The following is an 18572-nucleotide window of genomic DNA, read 5'->3' on the forward strand; positions in this document are numbered from 1 at the left end:
AATGCACAGAGCTTACTTCGGGGTCACTGTATCTCTATCCAAGTACAGTGTCCTACTTGGCCTCAGCTTTTGTATATACTGTCTCCGTGTTTTTCTTAATCCTCCGTCACTCCTCCTCAGGTTAACCGTCTAGTCGTGCAGGTTGCAGCAGAGAGGCATGGAACAGACTCTCCTACACACCTCCCAGAAGGAACTAACCGGATGACACCTTGATTCAGACTTCTAGTTTCCAGAACTGTGAGACAACTGATTTCTGTTGTTTAAGCCATTCAGTTTGTGGTACTTTGTTATGGCAGCCTTAGCAAATGAATATAGAGCCATCTGACAAAACCTATTAAAATTTAAAAATGCACATGCCCTTTTACCCAGTGATTCTACATCTATGAATTTGCCCTTCAGATATACTCTCACAATTCACAAACACAGGTATGATGGTGTTCATGATGTATTGTTTAACAGTAAAAAAAAACAAAAAACTGAGAATGACCCAAATGACCATCAGAAGGGCACTAATTAAAAACATTCTGGTAGAGCCATATAATGATATACTCTGCAGCTCTTAAAAAGAATGTAAAATGTTGTTTTGGGCAAGAATCATTCATGGATGATAAATCTAGAGGGAATGTTCAATGAGGAGCAGGATATGTGCACAGTCTCAAAGTGTCTTCTTATAGACTGCTTATCAGTTGCAAGGGGTCAAATAACTCTACAATGAAGACATCAGACAACGCCCTGTTGCACATTGGAAGATGTGATATTTCTAACTCATGGCATATTTTAGCCAGGGAATATAACCTCAATTTAATCATAAGGAAGCAGCAAACTCAAATTAAGGAACATTTCATAAAATAACTGGCCTGTACTCTTCAAATATCTCATTATCATGAATGACAAAGGTAGACTGAGGGATTGTTTCACATTAAAGGAGACTAAAGAGACATGACATGTAGTATGTGATCCTGGATTACATCTGGTTCAGGGGGAGTCCGTACAGGATGTTATCTAAACAACTGATGAATTTGGAATATGGACTGTAGATCAGATAAAAGTATCGAATCAATGTTAAATTTCCTGAATGTGATAATGTAGTGTGGTTATATGAGAAAATATTCATGGTCTCAGTAAATACATGCTGAAGTATTGGGGGTAAAGGGGCATAATGGAAGCAATCTACTCCAAACGGTCCAAAAAATATATATATATATACTTATAGATAGATAAATGAGAATGATAAAGCCAATGTGGCAAATGTTAAAACACTGTGATGAATAAAATGTGGTAATATATACCACGGAATGACATTGAGCAATAAAGAGGAACTACTGATACGTGCAACAATATGCATGAACCTCAAAAACATGCTTGAGTGAAAGAAGCCAGATGCAAAAGAGTACATATTATATAATACCATTTATATAAAAATTCTAGAAAAGGTAAAACTATGGAAACAGAAAACAGATCAATGGCTTTGAGGGGGCTGGGGTGAGGGTGCAGATGAACTGCAGATGATCAGGAGGGAACTTGCGGGAGTGACAGAAGTGTTCTACAGCTGGGTTGTGGTGGGGCGCACAACTAGGTGAATTTTATGGCATGTAAACCACACCTCAATAAAGCAGTTAAAAATTGGTGAATTTAGGTAAAGAGTATACAAGAGTACTCTACTATTCTTACAATTTTTTGTAAATTTGAAATTTTTTTCAAAATAAAATATTAAAAAAATAGAATGAGTAGATCTGCATGGGCTGATATGAAATAATTTCTAAGATACATATTTCTTATAACTATGAAGGTACAAAACAGTATATATAGCATGTTTAAAAAACTTACAGATAAAATCTATTTATACCTATGTACGTATGCTTAGAACAGGAGTAGGCAAGACACTGGCCCGCTGCCTGTTTTTGTAAATAACGGTTCACTGGAACTCTGCCATGTCTGTGTCTGCATGTTGTCTACCACTGCTTTGGCGCCACAACAGCAGAATTGAGTAGCTGTGACATCAAATGGCCCCCACAGTAGAAAATTTTACTGTCTGGCCCTTTACAGAAAACATTTGCCAACCCTCGCCTTAGAAAATTTTAAAAATATACATGAGAGAGTAAGTGCTGCCTCAAAGAAATGGGAATTGAGATGGAATGTTTTTATTATAAATCTTTTTGTACTCTTTGAAGTTTTTTGCACCATATGACTATATGGCTTTGGTAAAAATAATTTGTAAAAATGATTTAAAATTGCCTTTCATTTTAAAAGACCAATGTTGTTGCTCTCAGCTCACAGAATGATGTTCCCATAAACACTGACACCTGACCCAGGTGTGTTCTACCTCTTCCTGATATCAGAAACCAGCCAGTGTCACTGGCACAGGTGGCCCCAGGCACACACTACGTACCTGGTCTTGTTTCCCCCAGATGACCTGTGTTGGGACCTTGATCTTGTCCATGTTCTGATGGAGACAGTATCTTGACTCCTCTTTGATGAGTTCCAAAAGCACTTTTCAGAAAAGGAAACCAAAGTGAGTACATGCTGGGCTGTTCCTGTGGGCACCATCACACAGTATGGGGACAGTCATCAAGTCCAAGCCACCACATTCTCTCTTCAGGGGCTCAAGAAAACAGACTCGGAAATGTAAGAGCTAAAAGTCAGCCACCCATGAAGCTTCACTGGTCCTTGCTCAAAGCTTAAAGCAGGGCAACTTACACTTTCGATAGAAGTTGTTGTGAGGGATGCGGACGTCAACAAGACCTTGCAGGATCTAAGGATAAATAACCCAAAGTTAGAAGCCAAGAGAAGATTCATTTCCTCAGGCCCCTCACAGGGAAATAAAGTCCAGATAGTCACGGCATTGTCAAGGTTTTTAGGGCCTGGGCTGCTGAATTCCCGTGATATACTATACAGTATAATTGGGAATTAGGCTCCTTTGAGGCTTTTTTCTTTTTTGATTAGGAAGGAACTTGAGTGATACTGTGAGGCCATCAGTCCTCCTAGCATGTAAAAAACACTGGACAGAGACTCATAGACATGGACAATGGACTAGTGGCTACCAGAGGGTATGGGGGAGAGTTAGGGGGAAAAATTTTAAATCATTTCTTCAATTAAAAAATTTTTTTAAATTTAAAAAATAGTAAATAAACACTAGAGACGGCCAAACAGCCGCTTTATCTTGAGAAATTCTCTGTTTAGCCTAAGACACTATCAGAATGAAAATAATACCAAGTAATTGCTCAATAATATCTAAATGCAGAACAAGGTCCATTAAAAAAAATTAAGCCATTGGGGATGATCGGCCTCTTCAACAATGAAGAAATAAATGATTTGGAAAACCTGGGAAGGGTTCCAGAGTCCTTTGTTTACTACTTGACCTTGTATTTGCCTTCCCTGCTGAGGGCTGTGAAGGCAGCAGCAACTGTGGGCAGGCCAGATCTCTTGGACCTGAACACCGACCTGGGGGAGTGGGGGGTGCTGTGGCCAGAAGGAATACAGCCTTCTACTTTTTTCTGCCTCAGGGTTCTTGAGTTAGAGTCCTGGGTTCACATTAGCAATTGTCACTCTTCTCATCTACCCCGGAACAGTCTGAAACTCTTAAAGGCACTCTCAGGAGTCCTGTGTATAGATTGAGGGGGGAAAATCCAGCCATAACTGCTTTGGACTAAACCAACCTTCTGGAGCATGACTAGAATATGACCATACAAGAAGTGGAAGTCCAAAGGAAGGCCAATGGTAAGTTGTCCAACACACTGTGCTCAGATATTCTCTTTGTTCTACTATCTATTCTGTACCCATGCCTAATATCCATATTGCATCCATCCATCTATGCTCAATCCACATATCTGCCCATCCATCCTGCATCTCTGAATCATATATGCACATGTCTACCCACATATCCATCTATCATACATCCACAAATCTATCTACTCCCCATCCCTGCATTCTCCAGGCACCCTCCCATCCAGCCAACGACATATCCTGCATCCCTAAATCAACGATGTATGCACATGCACCATTTTCATGCATCCATCTATCCTGCATCTATCCATCGATCCATTCTCCATCCCTGCATTATCCAAGTAGCCTCGGGTCTACTGATCCACCCAATCTATACCTACGACCTACTTCATACAAACACTGTGCCACAGGTGGAGACAGGACAGCCAATTAAGACAAAGTCCCTGATTTTACAGAGGTTAGAATGGAAGGCAGAAACAACTAGACCATTGTAACACAATGGGCTGGGTGCTTAGGTGCTTCTTCTCTCCTAGGAAGGAAAGACTTTTGGAGCTGCCATTTATTTTCTCCTGGTGTTTTCATATCCCAGACAACTCGAAATTCTGGAATTTTCTACAATGCTGTTAGGAGACTCTATTTTGGGAAGTGATCAGTGATAGGAGGAGATCAGTGCAACTTCATAACTAAAAAGACGATTTGAGAGAGAAAATAGACCACAGAATCAGGGGCAGGCCATTCCTATTAACTGAGTCATATTCACAACCTCTGAATAGAGCCTGGAAGGACCTGCCCCATCCTGAGGCGGGGTCCAGCTCCTACAGTAGAGGGCGATAATTCTACAGTAGTGGGAGATAATTTGCTGATACAAAGCCTCAGCCATGGAGTCTCCTCTCTTGGTCTTTCACTCTTTCTCTAGATGACCTCATGCAGACCCATGACCTTCAATATAATCATTGGCTGATGGCTCTAATTATATAGCTCCAGACTGGGCTTCCCACAGCAAGATTTGTATATCCAACTGCCTACTTGACATCTGCACTTGGAGGCCTCACAGGCAACTTGAACTTAACACATCCAAAATGGAGATTTTAGCTTGTCCCCTAAATCCACCCTCCCTCTCCTTCTCCTATAGAAAATGCTAACTTTATCTAACTCAAGTACCAGAAGCCACCTGTGACTCCTCATCTTCCCTCATCCTTCACTTCCAATTTGCCAGTTAAGCCCCATTCATTCTTCCTCCCAAAGCCTTTCAGATCACTGTCTCCACTGCTACCACCCTAGTCTATACCACCATCATCTCCAAGCCATAACAGCACCATAATGGGTTTCCTTGCTTCTGTTTATACTCCCCTGCAATCCTTCAGGGGTCCTCTCATTGTACTTAGGAAAACCCCAGACTCCTTCCCATAACCTGTAAGGTCCTACATGATCTAGCCTAGTGGTTCTCAAAGTGGATCTTGGGAGTCCATGAGGTCAGACCATTTTCATAGTAATACTAAATGTTACTTGCCTTTTTTCACTTTTATTCTTTCAAAAGCATACAGGTTTTCAGACCCTATATAATGAGGGATAATGTCATCACTCCGATGGCTAATGAAATGAGTGCTTGTATATTCTTGTGTTTTAAGTTTTTCGGACTTTTAATTTCTAATGTGGTAAATATCAATAATTATAACACCCACAAATAAAAGCTCCTTGGGGGTTCTCAATAATTTTTCAGAGCGTAAAGTGGTCCTGAGATTTTTTTAAAAAATTGAGAATCTCTGATTCAGTCCCTGCCTCCCCTTCCAACCTCATCTCAATCCATCTTTTCCCTCAGTCACCCTGGCCTCCTTCCACCATCTTGAACTTGCCTGTTTTTTTCTACCTCTGTACATGCCATTCCCTCAAAAAGACTTATCAAATCTTCTGCTGCCTCCCTGTTTTTATTAACTGCACCATCTTCATTTCCTCTAGAAAACTTATTACAATTTGTATTTGTTTACTTGTTAATTGTCTGTCTCCCTACTAGCTTATGTCTGCCCAAAGACCTTTTCTGTCTTATTTCTTCATTACTGTACCCAAGCACAGTGCCTGATGTGTCACGGGCGTCATATAGGTACTTGTTGAAGGAATAAACAGATGAGTACAAAAAGAGGGAATGAATGAAAGCAGCTGGTACTGGCCACCTGAGCCTCTGGCAGAAGGCAGTCATATTGCTGCTGAGATTACATTACCTGCTGGGGCACCTTAAGGCGGACGTAGGAGCAGAGCTGAAGCATTTCACTCATCTCCTCTGCAGTGGATGGGATCAAGTGGAACTTCTCTGTGGTATCCAAGTTCTGTGTTCCTTCGAGCTGTAGTAGGTCTGGTGTTTCAGTTGTGTATTGCAGGCCTGTGGGATTCAAACCAAAGCAGCTTGGTGATATTTCTACCATCTTACCAACCCCCATTCTATACAGGAACTTCTAGCATCAGTCCAGAGCTAATACGTTTCAGGTATTTTCACCAAATTCCTTTTTAATTGGTACTGTCATCCTTGCTCAAAGTCAAAACCACACTCTGAAGAGAAATGTAGAAAAACAATCCTTCCAGACATTTTAGGGACTGGTGACTCAAACTGTAGTCTATGGACCAGCAGCACTGGGAGCCCATAAGAAATAAAGCCCCTCTCTAAGTCTCAGAATCTTTAACAAGTTGGGAGATTTATCTGTATGATATAGTTTAAGAAGCATTAGTCTAGAAGGCAACTTGCCTGAGCCCCTTTCACATCTGCATTATTGAGAGGAGATCTGACAAAATGCGTGGTGGGAAGAAAACACAGGACTTGGGGGACTGACTCCCTCCCCATGGCCTGAACCCACTTAGTGATCTCTTATTGAGGTCAATGCACAAAACTCAGTGAGAACAAGTCCCCTTCTGAGCTGTCCCCATGTTGGGGCAGTACCTGCCCTCTACACAGTCCCTCTTCCTCCAGGAGAACATTAGGCAACCAGAAAGCTTTGAGAATGATCATTATTTCCTGCACCCTGGAGCATGGCATGAGAGAGTTCAGTTCACATAGCTGGTGTACATAGGAGGGCAAAACTAATTTTCACTTCTGACACTAAGCAAATTTCCAGGTGTTTAACTTAAGTTGAAGAACTAGATTTTAGAAAGAAAGGCAGTGGCATCAATACTATGCTGCAGATACCACACTTTACATATCACCTATATTCAGCAACTCCTTTAAATCTAACATGGGTATCGTGTAGCTTTCATAATGTCATGAAGGTAGATCACATGATCCATTGCCTTTCGCTTTAAAAACAATCTTACACTAAATGTCGTGTAGTCTCCTCAGTTGGATCCTGGACTAGGAAAAGGATATTAGTGGAAAAACTAATGAAATCTAAATAAAGCCTGGAGTTTAGTTAATAGTAATGTACCAATATTGGTTTCCTAGTTGACGAATTTGCTTTTGGTAGAGCAAGCTGTTAACAATGGGGGAAACTGGATGAAGGGTATATGAGACTCTGTACAGTTTTCGCAACGTTTCTGTAAATTTAAAATTATTTCAAAGTAAAAAGGTTTACTGTTTCATTTTTACGTAGAAACAAACTTAATTTTAAATTCCAATCGAAACTCAGGTGTAAAACTCTCTGAGCAAATGAACATACACTAGAAAAAGCTAGTTAGATCTGACCTTCCATCAGCGATCTATAATCTAATAACCTTCCACAGGAGCTGTTTCTTCAATTCCCAGATTTTATTATTAAAAGGCCAAATGACTTCAGACATGGTGCTTGGGAAGAGGAGAAGAGAAAGACCATTGGGAGCTTGACTTCAATTTCAATGTCCTTAACAGACCTGAAAACTATCAACTTTCAGAGTGACTTAAAAGATTATAAAGGTCAGTTTAGTCACATTTCAGTAGAAGGCGTATGTGTTTAACTCATGGCTGGGTTCTAGTGGACAAAAGAGATACTTAGTGGATATGAGTCATATAAAGGAGGTAGTGAAAATGAAAGTACCTCCAAAAAAGCCACAGGTGGGGTTCTGAAGCCTGACAGCTCAAGATTGGTCCCTATCCTGGCTCTGGCACTTATGTAATTTCTTTGTGCTTCCTACCTAGAAAATGTTCCTACCTAGAAAATAAACATACTATTTTGATCTGACTAGCAATTATGTATGTAAAAAGTCCTTGAGAGGTACAGTTAAAATTTGGGCAATTCACTATGTGTAAAATCATACTCCAATGAAGTACCAGAGAAAGAGAAAGAGGGAACAAGAGAAGGAAAAAGAGAGAAAAATTAAGATTTTTTTTTCTAACGTATTATAAACCCAAGTTTAAAGACTTATATAAGAAAAATGAATTTGAAAAATCCAACTTCAGATTATAATTTCTGGGGACATGTTACAGCTCAAGTTGACACGTACACAAATAAGAATAGATAAACTAAAATTTGTCAATTTTTTAAAAAGATCTTGTAATGAATAAAGATCTTTGAATTTTCAGCAGAAAAAGAGGAGAGGCATAATAATAGTACCTTCACCTCATAAGGTTAAGGTGACAATTAAATCCATATAAAAAGCTTAGCTTAAAAGAACTCGATTAAATGTTGGCTATTAATATTATCATTATACTTCAAAGTATTCATGTGCTGCAAAGTACTATACACATTTTAATTAACTACCAAATTCTTTGTGGAACAAAGGTTGGCTCTATAATTTAAAAGTCGGTGTGGTTATGATTATGGTTAGATAATTCTTGTTAGGTTAGTTATCACTAAAACATTGCCTATCTCTAAAGTTTACATCAAAAGATAATTTTTAAAAAATAGTCATAGCAGACACTGCCAGTTGTTCCTTCAGAGATTGAGACCCTACTGTGCTCAAGTCAGTCATGGAGATACTTTAGCCTGGTCACTCACCATAGGGGCACACAAGGGTCAGACTGCCAATATCTGACGGGTAGTAAGCAGCATACACCCCAGCCACAGCGCCGCCCATAGAGGAGCCTATCAAGTGGAATGGTTTTTTGTTCAGCTTGAGGCATTCTACAAACTGGGAAGGAAAATGAGAAGAAGGCTTAGTTATATAGCTGTAGACAGTGACAACAGTGATTACAGAGTAAAAAAACCTCTATTGTCTCTGGGGACAAATGAAAAGGCCTACTGATGAAAGGGGTTTGAAACTCTACTGGATCCATTTTCCAGGTAAGCACTGTGGCAGGCATGTATTTATCTTTACCTGGCACAAATGATTGAAGGGCCATTTACAAGTATAAAACCAACGCGGTTTTCCCTAATTCATGAGTCAACGAATGTTTCTATAAAGGTCCTGAGAGTAAATATTTTCTGCTTTGTGGGCTATATGATCTCAGTTGCAACTACTCAACTCTATTGCAACTATTCAGTTGCAATTATTCAACTCAACTCAACTTAACTACTCAACTCTAATGAATGAGTATGGCTGTGTTCCAATAAAACTTAGCTTACAAAAGTAGGCAGCAAGCCAAATATAGCCTATGTGCCATGGTTTACTGACTCTTACCCTAATTTGAAGCCCTTCTCATCCATCCAACCATCTACTCATATAACTACCCATTCATCTATCTGTCTGTTCAACCATTCAACCATTCATCCAACCAACCATCTGCCTATTTAAAAATATTAATTAAATATCTGTTATGTATAAGGAGCTATGGTCAACTACTGAAGATACAGCAAAGAGCCAAATTAAAATACAAAGACCTCATTAAAATACCTCATTAAAATACAAAGTTTAACTGGAGAAGTCAGACATTAAATAAATATCCTTATCTGGGGAAAATATCTAATGCCAATTTGAAATGTAAGGACTACTAAATTCTGAAATTGTCTATGAGCCCTATGACCTTGAAATCCCAGCCAGAGAGGGGCTGAAGATAGATGCTGAAATAGAGTAAAATGCAAAGAGCACTCTCTCTGTCCATAACTAGGCAGAAGGGCTATTGCTGTCATATAACTGGTAAGCAGAAAAATAGATTCTAGGGAAATGGTCCTGAGGAATACTAAACTCCTTTTTCCAAAGAGCTGAGAAAATGCCCAGATGGTCATATTTCTTCACAAACAACTTCAATAGGCTTAGAGAAAAACAGTCTGCAATAAGCCCTGGCCTTCTGTGGCTAACCAAGGATACCTCTAGGGTGCCATTTTGTTTGCAATTACTTGACAGAATGCATTGAGACTGATTATGAGTCAGTATGGAGAACTCTCCTGCCTGCTCTCCAGTCCTGGGCATGCAATGGTGGGCAAATCCAGTCTGGGAAATTTCTGGGGGAGCCTCATGCTTACCTGGTGTATCCTCTTAACTTGCCCTTCTATGGACAGGTCATCCAGGGGAGAGCGGGTAGTACCCTCATGTCCTGGCATGTCTACGCAGACCAAGTGCAGGTTCTTTGGAAGAAACTGAGGACACACAGGCCCAGAGAGTCAGTATGTGTTATGCAGGACATGTCTGCCCACTTTTCTGGGGAAGTTGCACCCACTTAGGAAGTGACCTGGATAGCCATCCCTGGGGATGTATGAGTCTAGGCCATCCAGAGTTTTACTCTAGTAACCTCTGATGTGAATAAGCATTGCCAGTAGCCTCATAGGGAGCAGAGGGCCCCAAAGACTAATACACAGGAAGGAGGGGACTAGGAGGATGACTGGAAGAGGGACAAAGGTCAGGGGAGGGAAGCTTACACCTTTCACTCTTTCTTGACACCATTTGGCAGGTATTACCTCCTTCTCCTTTCCCTCACTTTTTCTACACTTACTCCAGTCATCCAGCCACTGACTTGGAACTAGAGGGAATAGTTCTGTCCTCCCAGAGCCCTGGCCAGCTCCAGAACCCACAGGAGCAAGGCTTTCTGTAAGAACAATGTCTAATCACCCTAATTCTGCTTTTGACTTTCTTTTCTTTGCCTTTCCTTTTTTTGCATTAAGGTGTAATTCCTAGGGTGGTTATTATCTTAAAACATCTTCTTCCATTTAAATAAGTGCCGCTTTTAACCAGGAAACAGAAACATCGTTATCAATAGACAAATACCCAGCTATATGAAAGATGCTCCTCTGAGAGGGGACAGGATGTGAGAGGTACATTACAGCATGAGAATTCCTTTCCTCACAGTGGAATTTGGAAATAAAAACACAAGTAACTAGAGGTTGTGTGGGCCTTTTCCTCCTGGTATAGATCACACTTGAGATCATTCTGGTATAGTCCTACTTAAAGTGAGAGCCTGGAGTGCTTCTCCCCTAAGACCTCTCCCAGCCCCAACCTTCACCAGCTGGTCACTCTTACTAAGTAAAGTTGCCACACCCAAGTAAACCAGAACAAAAACTGAGTGATTTGGAAAACTATCCCAGATAGCTGCCAAATCAAAACTGTTTCTCTAAATGGCTAGGGAGAAAAAAAAAAGAAGAAGAAAAAGAAAAGGCAAAAACAGGAAAAAGAAGGGAAGGAGGGGTCAGGCGAGAAGAAGAAGGAAGCAAAAGGGAAGAGAAGGAAGAGAAGAAACTTGGAGTATAAAAGAACAAATGATTTTTTAAAAGCCTGATCTTGATGACAGTTCTGAGATAAAGCTGAGTGTCAGACAATTTTCCTAAGAAATATTCATAAGGCGAAATGATTTCTAAAGCACAGATTTTACCAATAACATTCAACTCAATAAATTTTTGCCTGATAAAAATGATTTGAATAATATATTACATTAGTTTTAAGTGATTTGAGCCACAGTTCTGGATTCCCTTGGCTGTCTACAATTGCTGATGACAATATGTCCAAGTGGAAACCCTCTTCTTTACTGAATGACACTTTCTTGAGAGAGGGGGATCTAGAATTGCACCTTGACCATGCTGAGCCATAGATCCTTATGTGTAGAGAACCCATGGAGCATGAGGATGGAAGGTTTGTGCCCAGGCCTACCACGGAAGGAATAACAGAACTGATAGTCTTCATGGCGAGCATAGCGAACCTGCATGCCCAATGCCCTCCTCCAGTACCTGACAAGGAAAAACACAGGAAAAAACAAAATCAGCAAGCTCCAGAGAAGTGGTTTGGGGAGGGGCACAGACATATAAATATTCTGGTATATATGTTACTACATAATCTAACCAGGAAAGGAGAAAGGAGTGTTTTCTTAAGGAGCATGGCATGTAATGACCTTTTGTGAATACATATTTCTAGCAGTTTGAATGGCTCTGCAAAGCAGGAGTAAGCAGGTGGTTGGATCTCACTGGGTGTCCGACTAGCCCTTTCTCTGCCTTGATTTTTTTGAGCTTCGGCAGAATTCGAAACAGCTGGTGGTTGGGCTGGGAAGGACTCCAGAAGGCCTAGACAAAGGTGGTTTCCTCCCTCAGAGAGTTGGCTTGCAGTGCCTGGTGGGCCATGTTGATTGACACCTGAAATCTAGGACGAGCAGCCATGAAGGTGTGGGCAGGAGTGTGGCCGTGTATAGCACAGCCATCCTGGAGTGAGTACCTCCCAGCAGAGGTACTTTAATTGGCAGCAAAAGCATCAAAAAACTGAAAGGTGAAGCTTATTACCCTTCGTCACTTGCAGTTTGCTATTTGCAGAGATGAAGAATTTGATTCTCTCATCAAGGCTGCAATTGTTGGTGCCGGTGTCACTTCACACACCCACAAATCTCTGATAGGGAAAAGACACCAGAAGACTGTCTAGAATGCCTGCATCCCTTATGATCTCAGGATTCTAAATACTCTAATAGCTGTCCAGCTTGGGAGATTCCAGTGGACCTGATTGCTATAAAAAAAATACAATTTTACCTATTTATAAATCTATTTGAGTAAGCTGGAGGTTTAATTAACTTTCTAACCAACCAAATTTCTGCATTTCAGTCTTAACCATATTTAGGTCTTACTCTAGCTTTAAAGAATATATTGATTCTGAAATAGTGGATTTGATAGAGTTGATTAATTTTTTAAAAACCGTTAGGATTTTAATTGTGGTGTAGAAGGTATGGTAACAAACGTTTGGTTTTGTGCAGACATTATTTCCATATTTCCACTTCAGCAGATAAGCTCAATAAAGGTCATATCCCACTCCTCCCCCCCAAAATATTTATATTTTTCTTCCTAGAGATTTTGAAAGGGAAAACTTTCTTAAGAACTATCTACATTGGTCCCCTGCTTTTTATTCCTCACAACATATGGCGACTGGTTGAAGGCTCAGCTGCTGTTGGTTACATAAGATTTGGCAATGCTGGAGTTTGGCCTGAAATCGATTTCAATACGAAATTACCATCTAAACAACGTGAACTCTCTACATGAAGAATCTCTTCAAGATGCAAGGCAACCAATTCAATCAAAGATTAACTTTGTGGCTAATTTGCGTCACAAAGATAACCAAGTATTGCAAAAGCAAATAGCCTAAATTGACTGGTTTTAACCCTTTATGTAAAACAATGGGAGGAGAGAGGAGGATGTATATTTATATTTATATGGATCTGCATACAAAAAGCATGGGAGCATATATGAGATACCATTAAGATGAGTATCTGGAGCAGAAGTGGTAATACAGTGAGGAATAGGTGGAGCGGGAATAGTAGTGATAGGGAGACTTATCATGTTCCTTTTGGTGCTTTCCCAATGAATATATTGCCTATCCAAAACATTAAAAATACAATAAAATTGGCTAGCTTAAAGCTCTTCTTATGACAAAGCAATAATATTTCAAAATTCTAAATAGTGCACCATAACATACATTTGTTCATTCATTCATATCCTAGTTCATTCATTTACTGACTATATGATCTTGAACCTCAATTTTCTCATCTACAATATGGGGAAATATTGTAGTCTATTGAAGATATGGTAAAGATTAAATGAGATAATCCATATACAAAGTTTTGTTCAACACCCAGCATATGACAAGTATTCAATAAATGGTAGTTACTAGTATTATATTTAAAAAAATTCTATCCTTCAAAATATATCACTTGCCAATTCAAGGGAAAACTGGGGGAAAAACTGCAACAAACTGGGGGGAAAACTGGGGGGAAAATTGACAGGCACAGATTGACAAAATGATAAGAACCATGCTAAAACCCCAGTTCAATAATGGGCAAAATAAATGAAAAGATTTACTCAGAGTAGAAGAGATAGTAATGATTAACAAACATAGGAAACATGTTCAACTTCACTAACAAAGGAATGAGTATCACAAGAAGATATACCTTTTTAATAAACTTCTAAACTAGAAAAAAAATGCCCTTAAAAAAACAATGATAATATTTGACCTTTCTAGAAAGCAGTCTGGAATTAAACATCTGTAGTCTTTTAAAAACCTCATGTCTTTTGACCCAGTAGTCATACTTCCAGGAATAATCTGTCCCAAGAAAATAATCAGAAATCTTGGGGGAAAAAGCGTTTCTAAGGATGTTCAAGACAAGGTTATTTAAGTTATATTTTAAAAACCAACATTAACCTAATGTCCGCAAATGGAAAATGTATTCCATAAATTATAACATATACAATGTAATATTTTACTGTTATTAAAAATTATATCTTCAAAGAACAGGTAATAACAGGAAAATTATAAACATTTTCCAATTAAAATATTAGAACTTAATATTTTAATACCATTGATTTCAATTCTGTTAAAAAATTTTAAAACTATGTACAGACGAGATGGAGAAAGAGAGGTAGTGAGAACAAAAAAGACATTGAAGAAAATTATTTGAGGGGTTATGAGTAATTTATATTTTCTCTGTGTTACCTTTTTATAATCTTCGAATTCTCTACAGCTCCAACACAAAGTACAGTATGAGATCAAGGAAGAGCTAGAAGGACCTTATAAAAAAGGTGAGGTTTGCATAGGCGACTGGATGCTTAAGAACTATTAGCTGGAGAGAATGCAGAAAGGTATGCCATGAGGTGGGCACAGCAAAGGCAAGGGCATGGAGGATAACCAAGCATGACCTGAACCCAGAGTGAAGGGAGATAGGCTCGGAGAGGCAGCCTGAGTGCCAGGCTCAGGAATTGAGGGCTTCTTCATTACCAGATGGAGCTCTTTGGTACTAACCCACGTTTTTCATTTAATTGGTACATCCAATGAAAAACTTTACCAGGCTTTGGAAACAAGGAGCTGGAGGACCAATATTTTCAGTGATTTCTAATGATCCTCTCAATGAAAGAGTAGGAACAAGACTCCTTAAGCTACCAGGTCAGTTAAAAAATTATGAAAGACCAATGGCCTAGATGCAAAACAAAACAAAATGACAACTTTGGTTTAAGAATAATAAAGAATAAATTACCTCTAAATAATAAACATTACAAAGGCAGAGATTAGAAATAGTTGCAAGCTTACAGAACAGAAACAAAGAAAAGAATTAAGTTGGGATGAATGAATATCTCAGGAGAAAGATCTTTTACAGCAGTGGTCCCCAACCTTTTTGGCACCAGGGATCGGTGCTCTTATGAAAATCTAATACCTGATGATCTGAGGTAGAGCTGAGGTGGTGATGCCGGTGCTGGGGGCTGCAAATACAGATGAAGTTTTGCTTGCTGGCTCGCAGCTCACCTCTGGCTGTGCGGCCCGTTTCCTAACAGGCCACAGACCAGTACCAGGGGGTAGGGGACCGCTGTTTTACAAACAATCTTGGCACGAAAGCTGAACAGCTCGTGTGTCAGAGACAGACACCACTGAAGCCCCAAAAAGCAGCCTCCATGGGATTTCTCTTTGAGAAAGGCCCCCAGGGTCTAGAACCTTTATTTTACAAGTGTTGCCTTTGCTAGTTTACAGGAACTTCGGAAGAAAAGTACTTATACATTTCTTTTTTTTTCCCCTGTGGTAAAATACTGATAACATAAAATTTACCAATTTAACCATTTTAACTGTACAATTCAGTGGAATTCAGTACATTCACAGAGTTATACATCAACCATCACCACTATTCATTTCTAGAACTTTTCATCATCCCAAACAGAAATTCTGTATCCTTTAAACAAAAACTCCACAATCCTTCCCTTCCTTAGCCCCTGGTAATCTCTATTCTATTTCCTGTTTCTATGAGTTTGCCTAGGCTAGGTACCTCGTATAAGTAGAATCATACAGTATTTGTCATTTTGTGTCTGGCCTATTTCACTTAGCATAATGTTTTCAAGTGGATGCATATTTTGAGTGTTATCAGTAGTTTATACCTTTTTAAGGCTAAATAATATCCCATTGTATGGATATGGCACATTTGTTTATCCATTTATCAGTTGATAGACATGGGTCATTTCTAGAGGAAGAATACCATGTGAAGAGAGAGGCAGAGACTAGAGTGACTCAACTACGAGTCAAGGAAGGCTAAGGATCACTGTCAATCACCAGAAGGTAGGGGAAGAGGCATTGAACAGAGTCCCCCTCAGAGCCTCCAGAAGGAACCAACCTTGCCGAAGCCTTGATTTAAGATTTCCAGAATCAATTTCTATTGTTTTAAGTCACCCAGTTTGTGGTAGTTTTTACAGCAGTCACAAGAAGTTAATACAACATCCTTGCCAATATTTGGAATTATCAGTCAGTCTTTTTCATTTTAGTCATTCTGTTGAGTCTATAATGACATCTCATTGTGGTTTTAATTTGAATTTCCCTTATGGGCAATGAAGTTGAGCACTATTTCATGTTTATTGGCCATCTGGATAACCTCTGTTATGAAGTTTTTCTGTTTTCTTCTAAAAGCTTTGTCATTTCACCTTTCACATTTAGATCTACAATCCATCTGGATTTGATTTTTGTGTGTGGTGTGAGGTTGTAGATCAGGCTGTATTCTTTCCTTTTCTTTTCTGTTGCTTAATTACAAATAACCACAAGCTTAGCTTAAAACAACACCCATTTATTAGCTCACAGTTCTTGCAGTCAGACATAAGCTCAGCTGGGTTCTCTACTTAGGGTATCACAAGGCTGAAATCAAGGCATCAGCTGGCTATCTAGATGCTCTGGGAAAGAATCAGCTTCTAAGTCCATTCGGGTTGTTAGCAGAGGTCATTTACCATAGTCCTATTACTTGTGTTATAGGACTAAGGTCTCTGGTTATCAGCCAGGGGCTCTCTGCTTCTCACGTGGCCTTCTCCAACTTCAAACTAGCAACAGCAGTGAGTCCTTCTAGTGCTTGGAATCCCTCCACTTTTAAGGGCTAATTGATTAGACCACGCCTACTTGGATAATCTTCCTGTGTTGTGGTCAACCTTATACAATGTAACATAACCAGGAGAGTGATAGTTCCCTATATTCACAGGTTCTGGGGATTAGAGAGGTAGTAAATCTCTGAGGCTATTTTAGTAATTCTGCCTACTAAAGGGGTCAAGGTTAACTTTTTTCCAGATAAATACCTAGCTGACTCAGTCCCCTTTCTCTGCTGCAAAGCAGTGTTATCTTTATCATAATTCAAGAGACTATATCTATGTGCATCTGTTACTGGACTCTTCTGTTACACTGATTTGTCTTTCTTTGTGCCAATTTTACTCTGTCTTAATTTACAGTTGCTTAATTAGTCTTGATAGCTGGTAATGTAAATCATCTAGTATTGCTCTCTTTCAAGATTGTCTTGCTTAATTAGCTCTTTGCTTATAAATTTAAGAATAACTTTATTAAATTCTATCAAAAAATTCTGCTAGTATTTTAAATGAGTGTACATTGAATCACTAGATCATTGCAGGAAATCTGACTTCCTTATGACAGAAAGTCTTCCAACTCACAAATATTATCTATCCCTCATTAATTTAGGTCTTTCAAAATTTCTCTAATACTTTGCAGTTTTTTGTATAGAGGCCTTCAACACTGTTCTTTAGATTTATTCTTAGGTATCTTACATTTGTTGATACTATGGTAAATGATATGATGAATTTTTTCATCTTCTATTTGTTGCTGTTATATAGGAATATTAACTGATTTTTGTTTACTCACCTTGTACTTAGCAGTCTTGTCAAATTCACTTATCAATTCTAACAAATTGTCTACAGATTCTTTTGGACTGTCTACGTACCAATCATGTCATCTGAAAACAATGTCAGTTTCATTTCTTCTTTTCCAATTCTTACCCCCTTTTCTCTCTTATACATATGATTTTCTCTCTTATACATCTTGTTTTCACAACTGAGTTTCTTTGGGAAAACTAAAATCTTTAAAAACCTCAGTCTTTTTCATCTTAAGAATAGTCTTGCTATTTTACACAATGAAAATCAGAGCTACCCCTGATGTTATCCCCAGTGGCCACGACATCTCCAGTTGTGGCTCTGCTGACTGACAGTGAAGCATTTGGCGCCTCGTGCAGAAACAATCATAGGCCCCCCCATCACTGTGGAAACGAGTTGGCCATGATCCAGGGATACTTAGACCTAGTGATTGCTGCTCTGAAGACTAGCTGTGGCCTACCAGGGTTGCCTATTCCTGTTCCCTGAGGAGCCCAGAGGGAAGTCCAGGAGGGTGCATGATGTAATGATTTCACAACATCCCTATGCTCATATTGCAGGAAGCGGGGTGGGGGTTTGGGGTACCCGGCTACCTCTAATACCTGTAGTCCCTGTTCACGTAGCAATCTTAAAAATTAACCTGACCAACCCAGGTCTGCAGGGTGATCATTATGAGCAGCTGAGGAAATTAAGGCCTTTGGAGTAGCTACGGTTAAGGGACATAGTAACTTATAGCAAAGCTGCTCATCCTATGACAACCATTGTATAAATGTCACTTGCAATGAGGTGATGGGAAGGAAATGGGCAGTGCGTTTTGGTGGAGTTTGGGAAGCCACTCACAGGATTTCTGACAGCTCTCTGCAATGGCATCATGGGTTCTATTACTATAATCACAGTTTCCCATATGACAATGCCACCTGGCATGATCTGAAAGGTTTTCTAGGATTTTCA

General features: G+C 39.5%; 1 protein-coding gene across 3 annotated transcripts in view; it reads right to left on the reverse strand.

Annotated features, from left to right (window-relative positions):
- The window catches only part of ABHD6 (abhydrolase domain containing 6, acylglycerol lipase), a 40132-nt gene that overhangs the window by 5332 nt on the left and 16228 nt on the right, over window positions 1-18572 (reverse strand). For all 3 annotated transcript variants that reach the window (XM_039858535.1, XM_039858537.1, XM_039858536.1), the window contains 6 exons: window positions 11555-11711; window positions 10020-10133; window positions 8616-8748; window positions 5940-6097; window positions 2698-2752; window positions 2390-2490 (listed from right to left, as the gene is read on the reverse strand). In XM_039858535.1, the coding sequence (XP_039714469.1) occupies window positions 2390-2490; window positions 2698-2752; window positions 5940-6097; window positions 8616-8748; window positions 10020-10133; window positions 11555-11711 (718 nt within the window). The remainder of the gene's footprint in view (window positions 1-2389; window positions 2491-2697; window positions 2753-5939; window positions 6098-8615; window positions 8749-10019; window positions 10134-11554; window positions 11712-18572) is intronic.

This window comes from Pteropus medius, unplaced genomic scaffold, assembly GCF_902729225.1.
Source record: "Pteropus medius unplaced genomic scaffold, Ma_sr-lr_union100, whole genome shotgun sequence".
NCBI classification, from domain to species: Eukaryota; Metazoa; Chordata; class Mammalia; order Chiroptera; family Pteropodidae; genus Pteropus; species Pteropus medius.